General features: G+C 37.0%; 1 protein-coding gene across 1 annotated transcript in view; it reads right to left on the reverse strand.

Annotated features, from left to right (window-relative positions):
- The window catches only part of NEB (nebulin), a 124,027-nt gene that overhangs the window by 50,776 nt on the left and 55,910 nt on the right, over window positions 1-17,341 (reverse strand). The window contains exons 58-78 of the mRNA XM_061363750.1: window positions 16,857-16,964; window positions 15,664-15,975; window positions 15,035-15,238; window positions 13,822-13,926; window positions 13,537-13,644; window positions 12,841-13,152; window positions 10,069-10,272; window positions 9,742-9,846; window positions 9,111-9,215; window positions 8,707-9,018; window positions 8,309-8,413; window positions 7,964-8,062; window positions 5,261-5,362; window positions 4,967-5,074; window positions 3,823-4,134; window positions 3,379-3,483; window positions 3,193-3,297; window positions 2,520-2,624; window positions 1,502-1,609; window positions 1,303-1,416; window positions 335-532 (exon numbers count right to left, since the gene is read on the reverse strand). Coding sequence (XP_061219734.1) covers window positions 335-532; window positions 1,303-1,416; window positions 1,502-1,609; window positions 2,520-2,624; window positions 3,193-3,297; window positions 3,379-3,483; window positions 3,823-4,134; window positions 4,967-5,074; window positions 5,261-5,362; window positions 7,964-8,062; window positions 8,309-8,413; window positions 8,707-9,018; window positions 9,111-9,215; window positions 9,742-9,846; window positions 10,069-10,272; window positions 12,841-13,152; window positions 13,537-13,644; window positions 13,822-13,926; window positions 15,035-15,238; window positions 15,664-15,975; window positions 16,857-16,964 — 3,336 coding nt within the window. The remainder of the gene's footprint in view (window positions 1-334; window positions 533-1,302; window positions 1,417-1,501; window positions 1,610-2,519; window positions 2,625-3,192; window positions 3,298-3,378; window positions 3,484-3,822; window positions 4,135-4,966; window positions 5,075-5,260; window positions 5,363-7,963; window positions 8,063-8,308; window positions 8,414-8,706; window positions 9,019-9,110; window positions 9,216-9,741; window positions 9,847-10,068; window positions 10,273-12,840; window positions 13,153-13,536; window positions 13,645-13,821; window positions 13,927-15,034; window positions 15,239-15,663; window positions 15,976-16,856; window positions 16,965-17,341) is intronic.

Raw genomic sequence — 17,341 nt, forward strand, 5'->3', positions numbered from 1 at the left:
CAGTCAAAGAGAGATAAAGTGTTGATAGCAGTGACCTTTGAGAAGTTGATAGCAGTGACCTTTGAGAAGAACCAACAAAATGTTAACTTTTGTTTGATTTTTTTTTCCCAATTTACAAATGAGTAATAAATAACCAGACCAGTAAAATATCCCCCTCAAACCCTGTAAAAACATTAATTTTTGGTACTATGCTACCAAGCAATCTAAGACCACAGTTATTACTTTCCTATTTGTACACCACGGAAGACATTTTAAAGTATTTTATATTTAAATAGCATGCAAAAAAATACATGAAACATTACTAAAATGTCAAACAAATAAATTAAACACATACATCACTCAAAATTTCCTGGGCTCTTTTGGCTTGAATAACATCATTTTCTTCAGGTGAACAATTCCACTGATGGAAGTAAGTTTTGTATTCGAGATCACTGAGGATATATTGGCACTTCTTAGCTAGCACATGATTCATCATGTCACTTGGAATATGGACATTTGTTTTGGTGTCTTCGTAATTCTTTCTGTAAGCCAACTAAAAAGGAAAGATTGGGGAAAAGGCAAGAAGAGAGAATAGTGGTTTTCTGCACAATTTTGACTCTAACAGGTTACAGGTTATGGCATAATCTGAGGCATGCTTTCTATATTTAGTAGTTAAACACCCACGGGATTCAACAAAATGAAAACTTAATCACCATCTATTCTGATGATATTCTAGGAGGACAAGAAGGACCTTATTCACTTACAGATTTAACAGCTGGTGAAAAAATTAACATGAATTCAAGATTTAAAAAAGTCACATGCTACAAAACATGTTTGTAATCTAGTTAAATCTCCTTGTCCAAATGAAGGCAGAATATTTGGGATTATACTGACTTTATGCCCTGCATGATATGTTGTATGTGCCGTGGTAAGAAAACACCAAATGTATGTTTCACTTTTCCAGTTCTTATATTCCCATTTCAATTAAAAGTTAACACTTCTTTAATATAGATATGTAAAGCAAAAGTATCCCAAGTCATATACTGTTTCTTACTGTTCAGATTCTTAAACTGAAATAGAAAAAACAAGGTTTTTTCCCCTATTTTAGTATGTCTAATAGTGAAACAAATCTCTTCTTAACATCCTGAATAATTTCAAGTTCAATTGTTCAACACATGTAACAAAATAGCCATCCAGGAAACATAAACATGTTGAAAAAACTTTTACTGATGTTATTAAGTATTATATTACTTATGATTAAAGATGTCATGCTAAAATAAGGAAAATGGGAAAACACTACAGTGAGGCTAATTCTCTCCTTACCGCACTCCTCATTTTCTGGAATGCTAGTGAATGAATGACACTGGGGAAATCATCAATCTCCTTCCCAGCCAGGTAATGGCCTTTCAGCTTCTCATATATTTCCTTATATTTAAGCTGCAAAATATTCATGTGGAAATTTTAAAGTTCATTCTAACAACGTATATGGAAAATAAAGGAAAAGAGGAGAATTCATACTAACCTCACTATTTATGTAGTTTGCATGCTTTGCTCCAACAAGTGGAATATATTTCTCATCCAAAGAATAACCAATGGGCTTGCTAATCTCCCAAGCATTTTTATAACGTTTCTAGACAAAAACAAAACAAAAAACAAATAGAAGTTTTGGTTAAAAATTCATTATTAGTTTCAAAGAAACCTGACGTTGTCATTTATACACACATGGAATATAATTTATAGTCACTGAATTGTCCCAGTAAAGTAAATGAGGAATGTTAATTTTGAATACATATTCAGTCTGACTAAGGCAAACAGAATTAGTGTTCAAATTCAGGAAGGTACTTGAGCACAAATCTAAGATGATCTCCGCTTTCTTTACTATATTTGGAATTCAGCATTTCTCCTCAGAGTAATACAAGTATCCAACATGTAGATACAAATTCTTGTTTAAAAGTGCAGCATAGAACAGACATTGGTAATTTTATAGATACCTGTTCAATATGGTGAAATCTTCCAGTAATACCACTGTATATTTTAAAAGCATTAACTGTGTCAGTGGCACTTTTCTAATACACCGTATTTAAAAAAAAATGAAATATATTTACTTTCAGACTAACTTAAGAAGCACCTACTCCTATGAAAGAGTAGTCACATCTAAAAAAAATAGAGATTTCCAATAAAAATTAACTTATGAATGTAAACAATCTACAATTTTTCTTTCTTAGAAAAGAAAATGTAAATTTCATTAGTAGTCTCAGAATATATCATTGGATGGAATTATAAACTGCTGTCACACAAACTCTACTACTGCTATTACTGTTTCCAAACACCCAACAGCAGGGCTTTGAGATCAGTTCAATAAGGAAAGAAATTAGCCTTATCGCAATGATCCAAACTAAGGAAAATGAATAAAAAAGAGATTAACTTTCACAGTGCCCCAGTAGACTAATGACAAAAATGAACAGTTTCCTGAAGTCCACCCCACATTCTGTTCATTTCAAAACAAATTAAAGCTTAGTTAGATATTTATAGAATCTTACATCACTGTATAGCAAGGACATGTCTTTGGCATGGTTCAGCGCAGGAGTATCATCAGACCCAATATACTGGCCTTTCTCAAGGTTAAACGTTTCTTTGTACTTTATCTAAAAGAGATGACAAACACAATGTTAATTCCATGGGAGAAATATATTACCCCAATGTGTCATCTCTTGGAAGTAGACATCGATTTTCTGTTATCGTATTTTCAGTAATGTTTGCAGATCCAACTACTATAGTACATAATCAAATGTCATCAGTACGTCCCACCACAAAATGCACACAGTATTGTAACAAAATTCAACTGGCTGATCAGCAATACATCTTAGTAGCAACACCAGAACTCCACTAGTACTGTACAACTAAGTGCTGTTCACCAAGAACAGGACTCAATTTTAAACTACTATATGCAAAACGTGTAAACTCTAAATAACAGACATGCTATATTCTTCTACAGAAAAACATTAAATTATTTTGGCTATACCATGCTGTTTGTTTATATCACTTCTTATGAAACTTATTTACCCCAGTAAAAGTCTATTATTAATAAAGCATCCATATGTATACACACGCATACATAGGTACATGCATAAACAGTACAGCTTAACAAAAGCAATTCAGTCATCTACTAACTCTAGTAATATAACAGTTTCTATTAAAAAAAAATGTACATACATCACTCTGATTGACGGAGTTCATCTTCGCCAAAACAATGTCGGGAGTGTCAACCACACTGGTATAATTGGAAAAGTTATCAAGGGCTTCTTTTGTATATGCTCTCTGCAAAGAGATGAAATAGTTTCTTAAACACTGAGCATGAGAAAGAGCTAATCGCATAACTGCTGAAATATTTTCTTTTACCTTATTTATCAGTTCTTGTGCATTCTTAACTTTCTTGTGTTCCACTGAATCCAGAGGAATCCAACCACAGCCACGAAGCCATTCCAAATCAGACTTATAAATATTCTGAATGATAAAAGATAGTACAAAAGAAATTATTTAATTCAGGGTGACATGTCTATTCTTATGAAGTTCTTTACTGTGAGGGTGGTGAGTCACTGGAACAGGTTGTCCAAAGAAGTGGTAAATGTTCCATTCCTCGCAGCATTCAAGGCCAGGCTGGACAGAGCCTTGGGGGACACGGTCTACTGTGAGGCATCCCTGCCCGTGGCAGGGGGGTTGGAACTAGATGATCTTAAGGTCCTTTCCAACCCTAACCATGCTACGATTCTATGATTCTATAATACAGGCAATACAGTCAGACCAAACTAAGTGGAAATTACATATGTATGTGATATCACTTACATCACTTTGCAGATCATAGGCCTTCCTTGCCTGAATACAGTCATTCTGGTCAGGATGGCATGTCCATTCATGCAGGTACTGGCGGTAGTCAATATCGCTGACCAAGGTCTGGCATTCCTTTGCTGCTACAACTGACACCATATCGGGAGGGAGGTGAATTTTGGATTTTGTCTTGTGATATTCTGATTTGTACAGTCTGTCATTCTGGATCTCGCCCGCATGCTCAAACCACACCAGTTTTGGATCATCTCTCATGCTGGCAACTCCAACATAGTGACCTCTTTGTTTGACATATTCAGCTTTGTATTTAAGCTGATGGAAGAGGGGAGAAATAGGTATAAAATCAGCACTGATTATATCTGTTCTGTTTTTAACCTGTAAACAGCTATGGTTTTGTCAACACAAAGAACAGATGAGACAGGAAGTTGTGAACTGCTGTCTTAGGTTTTCAGTACATGACCAGATAAAACTACAAAATAAAAAAAACAATAAAGTTATTTTGTATAGTCCTCCATGACAAAAACATAGAATTTTCTAGACAAATATGCTGCCATTTCTCAGTAAACAGTATTTTCAACACAAGAGGAATGATTTGTTAGAAAATATTTACTAATAGTTACTTAGTGGATTTAGCCTAATTTTTATAACTAATTATTTGAGACTGTCTGAAGAGTGGGTGTTTGAGGTATTTATAACTCACTGTTTTGACAAAATGTATATTCAAACTAAGTCATGTAATAATTGCAATATTCATTACGCAAAAGTTTAAAAGGTAATGTGCATACCATCTTATAGCTGTTCAAGGAGGAAACCTCCAGCCAATCAGTGAAATCAGAACTATAGGTAAAAATACTAATACCACTTCAATTACTGAACATCTCTAAAATGTTGATTTTGAAAGGACCATTTCTGGAGAAACTGAAAGTAGAAAGGAGAATCTGATCTTTCTGCACTGATGCCTCTAAAACCCATAATAACAAAGATGACCAAATTATCTGGAGGACAGTGGACTTTTTGGGTCATGGAAAGTCTACTGTATGTTACCCCTAAGGGAAAGCTTCCTATGTCTGTTGCTGAATTCGCAAGGCCCTTCAGCATTTCCAGGCTTCCAAGCACTTGCATTCCTAATGAGAAAGATTATTACCTCACTTTGGACATCATTTGAGCGTTTGGCGTGACAGATTTGCACAGTGTCAGGAGGTAAAAGATAACCAGTGGCTTTTTCTTTCTCCCAGTTTTCCTTGTATAAATTCTGTGGAAAATGAAAGGAGGAATTCAACACTACTCCCAAGATAATTATTACCATACATATGTAACCTTTATTGAAGTACAAGGATAACAAATCCTTCCTTAAGGATATTTTTAATAAAGCAAGTTTTCTAAATTCCTCACAAGAGTTATTAATATAAGTAGAAACTCTCAGGGAGCAATCACATACCTGATTAAGAATTCTGGCTGCTTCTCGGGCCATATCTAGTTGTGGTGTATCTGTTACAGTATAATTTGACTTGACCTCATTCCATGCTTTGTGGTATTTAATCTAGAAAAGAGAAAGAAATTACTGCCTTGCAGCATCATCACATCAGAGCTGTGAAAACATAATACCAAGACCCGTATTTTAGGCACGAAATAGTGTATAAAACCCAAATTTGCAAAGCTATTAGACACGACACGTTAAATATACATACAAATAGGTGGGTTTTTTAAAAGAAAATTGTACAAGAGAAGAAATAACAACATTTCTCAGGGATAATTTTGAAAATATGTTCCAAGGCAGCTGGGTAGACAGGGTATCTTCAGAAGTTATGTTACTTGTTTGGTCTACAGGGATGTATGGCCAGTAACCAAGCAAGAAGTGTTTGAACCAGGGCAATAGATTTTAAACTTTTTAAGAGCAAATCCCTTTAGTCAGCATGATCTCTCTGTAAATGTAGCATTCTAGCACATCCCAAACACAGAGATCTACATCAAGTCATGTTTCCAAGCACAGGACATGCCTGAACGTGTGTATGTGGTTGCATGGCACTATGTCATTCAATTCAAACATATCACAGTTATTGCCAACCTTTTACCAGTGAAATAAATGGGGCTTGTCTCTTCCTGTTCACAGACCAGCTCCTCACAGACTAACCTCCAAAAGCATATAAAGAATGGCAAGCTGAGAGTACATCAGTTTTGTAAATGAGAAGCAAAAGTGAGAAGAATTAAACGTGGGACCTTGATAGGCTGAACTGGGCAGAGACAAACCTAATGAGGTTCAACAAGGGCAAGGGTACTGCATGTGAGGAGGAAGAACCCCAAGCACCAGTACAGGTTGGAGACTGGCCTACTTGAATGCAGTTCAGCTGAGAATGACCTGGTAGATGGTAAGTTGACTGTGAGCCAGCAGTGTGCCCTTTCACCTAGGAGGGCCTAGCATGTACTGGGAGAGTGTGGCCAGCAGGTTGAGGGAGGTGATACTTTGCCCTGGTGAGGCCTTCTCTGGAGGCATTCAAAACCACCTGGACATGTTCCTGTGTAACCTGATCTAGGTGGCCCTGCCTTGGCAGGGGGGTTGGATTAAATGATCTCCAGAGGACCCTTCCAACCCTAATGATTCTGTGATTCAGTGATTATGCTCTTGTCCAAAGATACTGCATGCAGAAACTGTCAAGTCATGAATAAAAGATAAAAGTCCAATATTTACAAGGGCATGTAGTGGCAGCAGAAAGGGGAATGGCTTTAAAGTAAAAAAGAGTAGATTTAGATTAGATATTAGGAAGAAGTTCCTTACTGAGAGGGTGGTGAAGCACTGGCACAGGTTGCCCAGAGAAGCTGTGGCTGCCCCATCCCTGACAGTACGCAACACCAGGTTAAATGGGGCTTTGAGCAACCTGGTCTAATGGAAGGTGCCCCTGCCTCTGGCAGGGAGGTTGGAACTCGATGATCCTTAAGGTCCCTTCCAACTCAAACCATGCTGTAATTCTGTGATTATGGTTGCCAGAGTGCAAGCAGCTATTAATGTTCATGTTGTCATTGGCAACCAATGATATCAGCCAAGACTAAAAGAAGAATGCCATCCAGAGGGACCTCAACAGGCTTGTGAGGTGAACTGATGCCAACCTCATGAAGTTTAACCATGCCAAGTGCAAGGTCCTACACCTGGGTTGGAGCAATCCCAGGTATACCTACAGGTTGGGCAAAGAAGAGATTCAGAGCAGCCCTGGGGAGAAGGACATGGGGGTGTTGGTTAATGAGAAAATGAACATGAGCCAGCTTCAGTGTGTGCTTACAGCCCAGAAAGCCAACCATATCCTGGGCTGCATCAAAAGGAGCATGACCAGCAGGTTGAAGGAGGTGATCCTGCACCTCTACTCTGCTCTTGTGGGACCTCACTTGGAGTATTGTGTGCAGTTGCGGTGTCCTCAACATAAAAAGGACATGGAACCGTTGGAACAAGTCCAGAGGAGGGCCACAAGGATGAACAGGGGACTGGAACACCTCCCATATGAAGATAGGCTGAGAAAGTTGGGGCTGCTCAGCCTGGAGAAGAGAAGACTGTGTGGAGACTTCACAGCAGCCTTCCAGTATCTGAAGGGGACTTATAAGGATGCTGGGGGGGGACTCTTCATCAGGGACTGTAGTGACAGGACAAGGGGTAACGGGTTCAAAATTAAATGGAGTAAGTTTAGATTGGATATAAGGAGGAAATTCTTTCCTGTTAGGGTGGTGAGGCACTGGAATGGGTTGCCCAGGGAAGTTGTGAATGGTCCATCCCTGGCATGTTCAAGGTCAGGCTGGATGAAGTCTTGGCTGGCATGGTTTAGTGTGAGGTGTCCCTGCCCATGGTAGGGGGGTTAGAGCTAGATGATCTTAAGGTCCTTTCCAACCCTAACTATTCTAGGATTCTATAAGAAACTGGTTGCAGAACTAGCACTGGCTTTTCAAAATGTGTAGGAAAGATGTTATTCTGCTTAAGGAGCTTCAACCCTACAATAAGTGATGGAGAAGAGCTTGTGGAGACCTATTCATCTTTATGTCATACATTCACAGAATTCCCAGGAATTTTTAGCATTTTTTAAATATCCTTTTAAAGATAAAATCCTACCATTTAAGTATGCAGAGCAGTTTAACAGCCCAGAAAAATGCTGGTAAAACTTACATCACTACGAATTTCACCACTTTTCTTTGCTGTGATATAATCAAGTCGGTCTGCCACTGGAGTAAATGAAAGAGCTTCAGGTTTCGTACGATACTTTTTCTATACATGAGAAAAGATCACAAATCAGATTACACGGGAATAGCTAAGAAAGCAATTCTGAATACATAGACAAGACAAATTTTATACTGAAAGAAAAACTCTCCATGCACAATTAATGCTGTGGAAATGCTCCAGTTGTATCTTTTCTTTTTTCTTTTTTTTTTTTTTAAAGTATTTAACCATTAACAGTACTTTAAATTGCAAATGCACTCAAGAAAATTTAAGTTTTGAAAAACAATGTGTTACCTCATTCAAGAGATCTCCAGCATATTTGACATGGTTGATTCCAAGTGAATCATTTGGCAACCACCCAATTCCCCGTAGCCATTCTAAATCAGATTTGTAAACAGCCTGGCAAAACAAAGATGGTCCATCTAGTTAGCTACAGTTTTCTGTACAATCCAGCAAAATTCATAAATAATAGCACTTCTACTGGTTAAAAGGGCAGCAGTAATTCTAATATGAGCACCATATCTGAATTTATTACACTTCAGATGTGGCAATAAATAACAGTGGCATATACTTCGCATTTCTAATAAACAGCAAAGCCAATTCATTGAATTCAGCAGAAGGTCCCTGCTACTTAGAGCTGAAGCAGACTAAGAAGAGACAATACAGAGATAATTTAAGCTGTTTTCACTTACATCACTCTGAAGATCATAGGCCTTCCTAGCCTGTACGACGTCATTTTGATCTGGAAGACAGATCCACTGATGCAAGTATTGACGGTAATCAACATCACTGACCAAAGACTGACCCTGTTTAGCTGATACGATAGATAGCATGTCTACTGGTAGATGGCACTGTGTCTTCCATTTGGCAAAGTGTCTCTTGTATTCCAGTTCACTCTGAACTTTGCCTATGCCAAGGGCAAACTGCATTTTCGAATCTGCTTCTGCATTTGGAACTCCAACATAATGTCCTTTCTGCTTCTCATGATCCAGCTTGTATTTATACTGGGTAAAGAGCAAATATCACCATTACTTACTGTTACCATAAAATAGCTCTTAAAGGATGTGAAGAGTTAGATGACTTTGGTAGCACTTACATCACTAGCAATTTCTCTAGAAGCTTTGGCTGTCTTGATTGGGATTGCATCTGCTCTCAAATCATAACTCGTCTTCACCTCATCCCAAGCTTCTTTATACAGTTTCTGAAAAGACAGCAAGATGTCCCATATATGCTAAATATTCTGGCATTTGCCATTAAAGAAACACGCAGTTTACTGTTATTCATTTGCTGAAATACTGTAACTATTTTTTGTGCATTATTCCTGCTCTCAGCCACAAATACTGATGTAAATCTTACTGCCTTTCACGCATATACAGTGCCTGCAACACAACTTTTGCAACCTATACTGCATAGAAGGGTGTTTGTAAAAGTTTAGAAAATATTTATATACTTCGGGCTCTCATCCATTTCAAGAAACTATTACCTCAGTGGTGAATGAAATTAATAATTTTTTTAACAGCTGCACACAATGCAAGCATTTATGTTAAAATGTCTAATTACTTTAAGAATAGCCATCAAAGGGAAGGGAATTTTGCAAGCTCTGTATGACTTCAATGAGATTCATGTGACTTAATCTTCAACTTTGTAAGCAACATCTTAGAATGTTAAAATCCACAGGATACACACACTACTCTATAGAAATGTAGAAAACAGAATAATAAGCATACCTTACTATAATTAACAGCATTGGTCTTGGCTAGGTTGATTTCAGGTGTGTCTGCCATAATATGGATCATAGTCTTGTCCTTTTCCCAGGCTTCTTTGTATTTTGGCTGTTAAAACAGTTCATTTTCTGATAATGTAATTACGGAATTTCACTTGTCAATAACAAAATCCCATAAATCCCCTCAAAATTATCATCTCTAAAAAATAGAATGTCTGGAAATGCATTACACTTGACTTACAATACTACTGATCAATTTTATATTTTAGCAGCGAGATTTCTCTTTAACTGTTTATAGCTTTGAGAGAACTTTAAAAACATTGTAACGTACAATGCTGACTTGTTCGGCATTTGCTTTAGCAAGAAGAACATCTGGAGAATCAACAACACTGGTATATTTCAGGCTTTCAATAGGTGTACGATAGACATTATCACTCAGAAGATCCTGGGCATGCTTCACTCTCTTAACAACTGGAGAGTCATTAGGCAACCAACCAATTCCACGGAGCCACTCCAGGTCTGACTTATAGACAGCCTGTATCAGACACAGTCGGAAAAGGAAAACATTGTGTTTTCAGTGTCATAAGTAAAATACAACCTGGGAACTAGCTTTTAAGTAGCTTTTTTCTTAAACTACACATTCGAAACCTGGTGAAGTTAAATGGAGGGGAAACAACAGAACTAAGTGCCATTAATGATGATGAGTACTGAGGTCTTAAAAAAAGACTTCTGATGCCCTCCAAAATATTTATTCCTCTAGTCATTTCAACAATTTACAAGTCAAAAAACCCACAAGCTGCCCACCAGGAAATTCAACAAAAAGGAGGAAAAACAATGTTACAGAGTTAATGGAGACTAGAGCTAAACAGTGTCATTCCTGAAGTGATATCAGGCACTATTATTAAAGTATTAATCGATAAAATCAGCAAGGACCATTTCAGCAAGGACCATTTCACTTTTGAAACTCATAATTGAAACAGGAGAGACCTATGCTGCCTAATTAGCAGCCAAGTCAGGACATCAGCTGTACTGACTCCTCCCGTTTTGAAATCAGCCACTTAAAGATCTTACCTGCTATCTTATATAGGTTTCTTGAAACTAAACAAATTTTCAAGTCGACTCAAAGAGGAGTAAAAAAAGACATGTGATTCCAAAGAGGCAAACAGATGTTATTCCATCAAAATAAGAGAAAAATACTTCATCCTCTCCAGATCACTGTTACAGTGTGTGTAACAGATGCCAAGTAAAGCTTCGATACAATTTAGACGTATATTTTTAAAATTATGAAAAAGAGCACTGACATGAAAAATTAAAAAAAATAAAATTCGGAAGATATATCCTTGGAGACTGTAGTATCAAACCATCAAAATCGGGCAGTAATATATCAAATATCAACAGCAGTTAATAACACATCCCTGGACATACTCACATCGCTCTGTAGATCGTAAGCTTTCCTGGCATGGATCACATCATTCTGGTCAGGCAGACACGTCCACTGGTGAAGGTACTGACGATAGTCAATATCACTGACTAGCGTCTGGCAATCCTTGGCTGCCTGCACTGACATTGCATCGACTGGTATGTGGACCTGGGACTTCGAATCATGGTATGCCTTCCTGTAAATTCGGTCATTCTGCAGCTGCATAGCACGCGCAGCCCACGACAGTTTGGGATCCTCCTGGGCAGTTTTGCACCCAATGTAGTGGCCTTTCTGCTTCTCATGTGTTTCTTTGTACTTGTACTAGACATGCAGAAAGAACATAAGCAGTCACACACTGCTCACCTCAACATCACTCACAAAGGCTTTCAGCTTCCTAAGCTATAAATCCTTTGAGCTGAACTTCAGTCAGTTGAGCTGGACACAGAAAGACAGGCATAGCTACAACATTAAGAGAAGACTATACCTCACTAGCAATGTCTCTGGAAGCCTTGGCGTGTTTGATGGGAATGGCATCAGCTCTCAGGTCATAGCTTTTTGCCTTGGCCTCATCCCAGGCCTTCTGATAATGTTTCTGCAAATAAAATAATCAACCTTGTTACACACAGTCAAGACTGATAGCAATGCCTCTTCTTAAAGACTATTCTGGAAATTTAATTGTCATACTCTACTAATTCTTCACATGCAGAATGATTTTATTCTCTTACATTGCTGATGTTGAGAGCGTTGACTTTGGACTGCAGCATTACAGGAGTATCAGAAGGTATGGAAACCTGCGTCTTATCTCTATCCCAGTTTTCACGATACAGACGCTAAGGAGAAAAGCATAATGACATTTCACTATGGTCTAAACACTGAAGAATCTCTCCCATAGGAATTACTTGGTAATTCTGATTTGCAATATTTTCCAATTAGTCATTCCCATGGAACAAATTCTAGTCTCCACCACAAAAAAAAGTCTGCATATAAATGAAAGATAAGTGAAAGGCAAGTGAAAGGTAAGCTTACGTCACTGATCTGCAAAGCATTGATCTTAGCCTGGACAATGTCTGGTGAGTCAGTAATGCTGGTGAATTTAATCTCATCCGGACGTGTGCGGTACAACCTCTCATTCAGGAGTTCCTGGGCTTTCTTTGCTTTCACCACATCCACAGAACCTTCTGTCAACCAGCCAATGCCCCGCAGCCATTCCAGATCCGACTTGTATACATTCTACAAAGAAACCAAGGTTTACTGACATTGTAGGGACAACTACGTGGAGAGAGATTTTGTAAAAGGTTTTCCCCAATTTCCTCCTCATGCAGTTACACAGCAAGCAGGCACTGAAATGGTGGTGTACTATGTCCTTCCCAAACACAGCAAGGACAGTACTGGTCTTTTAAAGATACTTGCTATATACATATCAGTGGTATTATCTGCAAGCAGTCTGCAAGCAAACATTGTATGAGAAAAATATGGTCACCTTACAAACTGCCTGGATTATTTCTGTTCCCCAAGCTGAAACCATGACTGATTTGGAAAGGACCATCCAGACAAATTAAAATAAACATACCAGGGCTCACTGCAGGCTCATGAATGTGCATTTGAAAGTATATTTGCTCAGTCGCAAACAATCAAAGCCTTACACACCTGCCATAAAGCTTTCCTACAATTATTCTCACTCACATCACTCTGTAGATCATATGCCTTCCTGGCATGGATCACATCATTCTGGTCAGGCAGACACGTCCACTGGTGAAGGTACTGACGATAGTCAATATCACTGACTAGCGTCTGGCAATCCTTGGCTGCCTGCACTGATATTGCATCGACTGGTATGTGGACCTGGGACTTCGAATCATGGTATGCCTTCCTGTAAATTCGGTCATTCTGCAGCTGCATAGCACGCGCAGCCCACAGCAGTTTGGGATCCTCCTGGGCAGTTTTGCACCCAATGTAGTGGCCTTTCTGCTTCTCATATGTTTCTTTGTACTTGTACTAAGGAATCAAAAAGAAGTATTAAATGAAATAGTGAAATGGGGATGAATTTCACATAATTTCACATTGCTACTAATGACAAATATATTTTGTTGTTGTGAAATTTACTCATTTAGACTTTAGAAATGCCTAATATATTTTTCCTCTACAGCTTCTGGTTATTGTTATTGTATTTTATTACTTTCCAATATCTGCTTAATGTCAGGATTTATAATTCTATCTTCCTTTTGAAAACGGTTGTCAATTTTCTTTCTGAAGTTAATCCTTTGTCCGTAGGTTTTCAGGATTAATCTGATATACCATGGGGTTTTATGTTGTACATAGCTTATTATTTCATTCTTGTTTCTCAAGGTAACTGAAAATAAATGTAAAGGAAGAACATACGTCACTCGCTATATCTCTTGAGGCCTTTGCACTTCGGAATGGAATTGCATCAGCTCTCATGTCATAACCCTTCTTTTTGGCATCTTCCCAGGCTTGTATATAAAGTTTCTACGCAAAAGGAGACAGAAAAGGCTTATCAATATTCTGAATGACAGAACTTCTAAATTTCATAATTGTTTTTTTTAATTTTCAGGAATGAATATGTTAAAATATCTTTATTGTTAAATAAATGCTTACTTAATTTCTGAATTTCCATTAGTTTAGTATATGTTTAAATGTTCTTACATGGCTAACGTTAGCTGCATTGGCCTTCGCTAACAAAATTGATGGTGTGTCAGGCATCACATGAATTGAAGTTTTGTCTGCATCCCAAGCTTCTGTGTATAAACGCTAGAAGAGAGAAAACCACATTCCTTTAGAAAGTTTCTTTATATGTGGCATAATGGAAAGACCGCAAATTTGAAAGCAGTAGTTATCAAAAGTACATCCATAATACAAAAGAAAAGTAACCTTGAAGCAGGATATATATATATACACACACACATAAGCAAACTATTACATTCATCAAAGAATGTATTTTACAAACTGTGAGCAGTAGTTCAAGCAAGCTTTAAATCCCCTGACATAGCAAAGTTTCTCACTGAACAGCTCAAGAAAGTTTTGTCCTTCATTGTTATTTCTTAGGTTAAGTTGGCACAACAATTGATTGATTTAGGATTGCTGGGAAACTGCTGGAGGAAAACTATATTCATTATTCTGCCCTACTTGTATGAGTTGTCTGATTGATGTTTCTTATTAAAGAGGAGTAGGTATTTTGTGACTTTCACCCTCTAGATCTAAGATAAATTGCAGAAGCTTCACTTCCAAAGTACATAAGCTATTTCCTCATAACTTGCTCATGATGCGGTATGACATTTGGTCATGATACAATACATCATTATAGCAGTTGCGGTAAAAGCCACAATATTCTGCTACATCCTATCTTATAACATGGTCATGGCACCGCCAGCTCTGGATATACTGTAGAGTACATCCACTACCTTGCTGAAACACTATTTCTGCAGATTTCACAGTATTGTCTAAGAACTGCAAAAAAATTTTGCATGTTCTGTCAGAGATAAGCTTTGTATAATGAAGTCACATTAACAAAATAGAAGAAAGATACTAAACAAGCATTTTAAAACAGGATTTCAGCTGATGTGAAAAAGAGAGAAATTCACCAAAAAAAAATAGAATTACTCTTGAAAAATATGTGATTTAGGTGACTTTTTTTCTGGACATTCTTACTACATGTTCAGTTTAGACAGAGCCCTGAGACAAGAGCCTTCCTGTGCAAAGGCTGAATTCAGACATTTATTTTCTCTAAGTCCACAATGAAAGTGTTTAGTCTTACTTTGCACTTCGAATTTTTCACGTAATGAATAAGTTCCACTAGCTAAAAACAGTAGTGATTTTTGACCAAAAAAAACCCCAAAACAACCAAAAGCCCCAAGCTCACCTTGTTCATTATCTCAGCATTTTGCTTGGCTAAGACCATGGCCAAAGAATCTGTCACACTAGTAAATTTAATTTGGTCTGCTGGTTGACGATACTTCCTTTCACTCAGGATTTCTCCAGCTTTCTTGGCCTTTTCAACTTCCATGGAACCAATAGGAACCCATCCAATACCTCTTAGCCATTCCAGGTCTGATTTGTAAACCGCCTGAAAAAATTCAAAAGTTCAGAAGTTATATATGTGCAACTTTGGTCAAATAGTAAAATAATTACAAATAAGCATATCTGAGTCTATATGAACAGTTGTGTATATTTCCATATAGCAGCAGGATATGGTTTTGAAAACAAATGTTATTTTGGAAGATATAGTGAAATAATTATTAAATAACAAAAAGAAGAGAGTTATTAAGAACTCTACAAATATCAGACTTAAACACAATTTACACCTCAGGCTAAGGACTGAAAAAATAGGATTGAAAATTAAACAAATTTAATGATCTGATACAGTAAACATTTCGCTTCCATCAGCATGTCTCATGCAAGTGCCTCAAGCATACTATGTATGCTTTAAAATTACATTGCACAAAAGCCTGTATATGTAGTTATGACTTACAAATGTAAAGATTTACTCACGTCACTCTGTAGATCATAGGCTTTCTTAGCATGGATAACATCATTCTGGTCTGGTAGACAGATCCATTGATGCAGATAGTGGCGGTAATCAATGTCACTGACCAGCCCCTGACATTTCTTGGCCAACACAATTCCCAGCATGTCCACTGGGCTACTGAAGTGTGTCTTTGTCTTCTCAAAGGCTTTCTTGTACTCCCTGTCACTCTGGATCTTGGCTACGTGCATTGACCACATCATCTTTGGATCATCCTCTATGTTACGGGCTCCAATATGGTGGCCAAGCTGCTTGCGATAGCCTTCTTTGTATTTGTACTGAAATTAGGTTCAAATTCACATGGTATAATTATAAATTAATAAATAATTCACAGTTTAAAATAAGTGTTAGTATTTTGCTTAGAGAAAAGTATTATTTGGGTTCTGCTACTGTTTTATTAATTTTAACATACAAATTATTTTTATTACACATATTATCTCTGATTTTTTACATAACTATATCACACTTCAACTTAACATTTCATGTCACATATTAACAAGGTTGATATTCCACATTCTTTAACTATTACGATTAAAATGTAAAGATTAACTTATTTAAAAGCTTATTACAAAACCCCAGTGAAGTCTTAGGTAGTTAATACTAACAGTTTAAGTATCAATCTTGATAGAAAAAACAAGGATCACAAAAAACTGTTATCATCCGTCTGTTAGTCATGCTTCCTCATTCCAGAAGCAAAACCTGTCATAGCAATCTTGAATTTCAATATTACATTTCAACAGAAGTGTAGTATTTTTCCCTGAGGAAAAGACAGCAATTTAGAATATTCAGAATTTATTTACTAATATATCTGGTTTGGGGACAGATTTTAAAGTATTTCCTATTTTTAATCAGAAATTAATTTGACTAATACTAGCACAGACTCGTATACCTTACTGACCATCTCACTTCAATATCCATGGACATCAATGGAACTATCACAGACGGCACAGAAATAATCCTCACAATTATTTTATTATTGCGGTATATACCTCATGCATAAAAATACTGGCTACCCATTCCTTTCATGTACTAAAAGCATGTGGTAGAATCACTGGATTTCCATTTTATTTATTCTATAAACCTAAGGTATTACAGTAGCAAACAAATGATTCTTTTCCATTACCAAATCCATACAGACATGATTAAAAACTCTGCTTACGTCACTGGCAATCTCTCTGGATGCTTTGGCAGCTTGAATAGGAATGGCATCAAAACGCAAATCATGACCCTTCTTCTTCGACTCCTCTAAAGCTAGTCTGTACATTTTCTGTGAGAAAAACATTCAAATTTTTCTTTCAAAAACAAAATCACACTTCAGTTAAGCACATATGTGTAATAAAACAAGTTAAGTGCTTAAACAATACTGTCAACGTTCAGGCAACTTTAACATTTGAAAACAGCTTTACCTTCTCTAGAAAATAAAAATATGAAGATTTTGCAATTGTAAATGCCTGGAAATGTTAAATAATTTAGGGAAGGCAAAGCAAGGAATATTCTGCAAGTTAAATTATTTATTTCCATACCTTGCTATAGAAATGATTTCTCATTTATAGCAGGTAATATATTTCAAAAGCTTAATTAGACACCAGCATTTTAGCAATTCTAACACTGGAGCTGGCAATTTGTGAAACTAGACAATTTAAC

Source organism: Neopsephotus bourkii, unplaced genomic scaffold, assembly GCF_033783945.1.
Source record: "Neopsephotus bourkii isolate Nb327-2 ecotype Australia unplaced genomic scaffold, CSIRO-AGI_Nbou_v1 NB_1181, whole genome shotgun sequence".
NCBI classification, from domain to species: Eukaryota; Metazoa; Chordata; class Aves; order Psittaciformes; family Psittacidae; genus Neopsephotus; species Neopsephotus bourkii.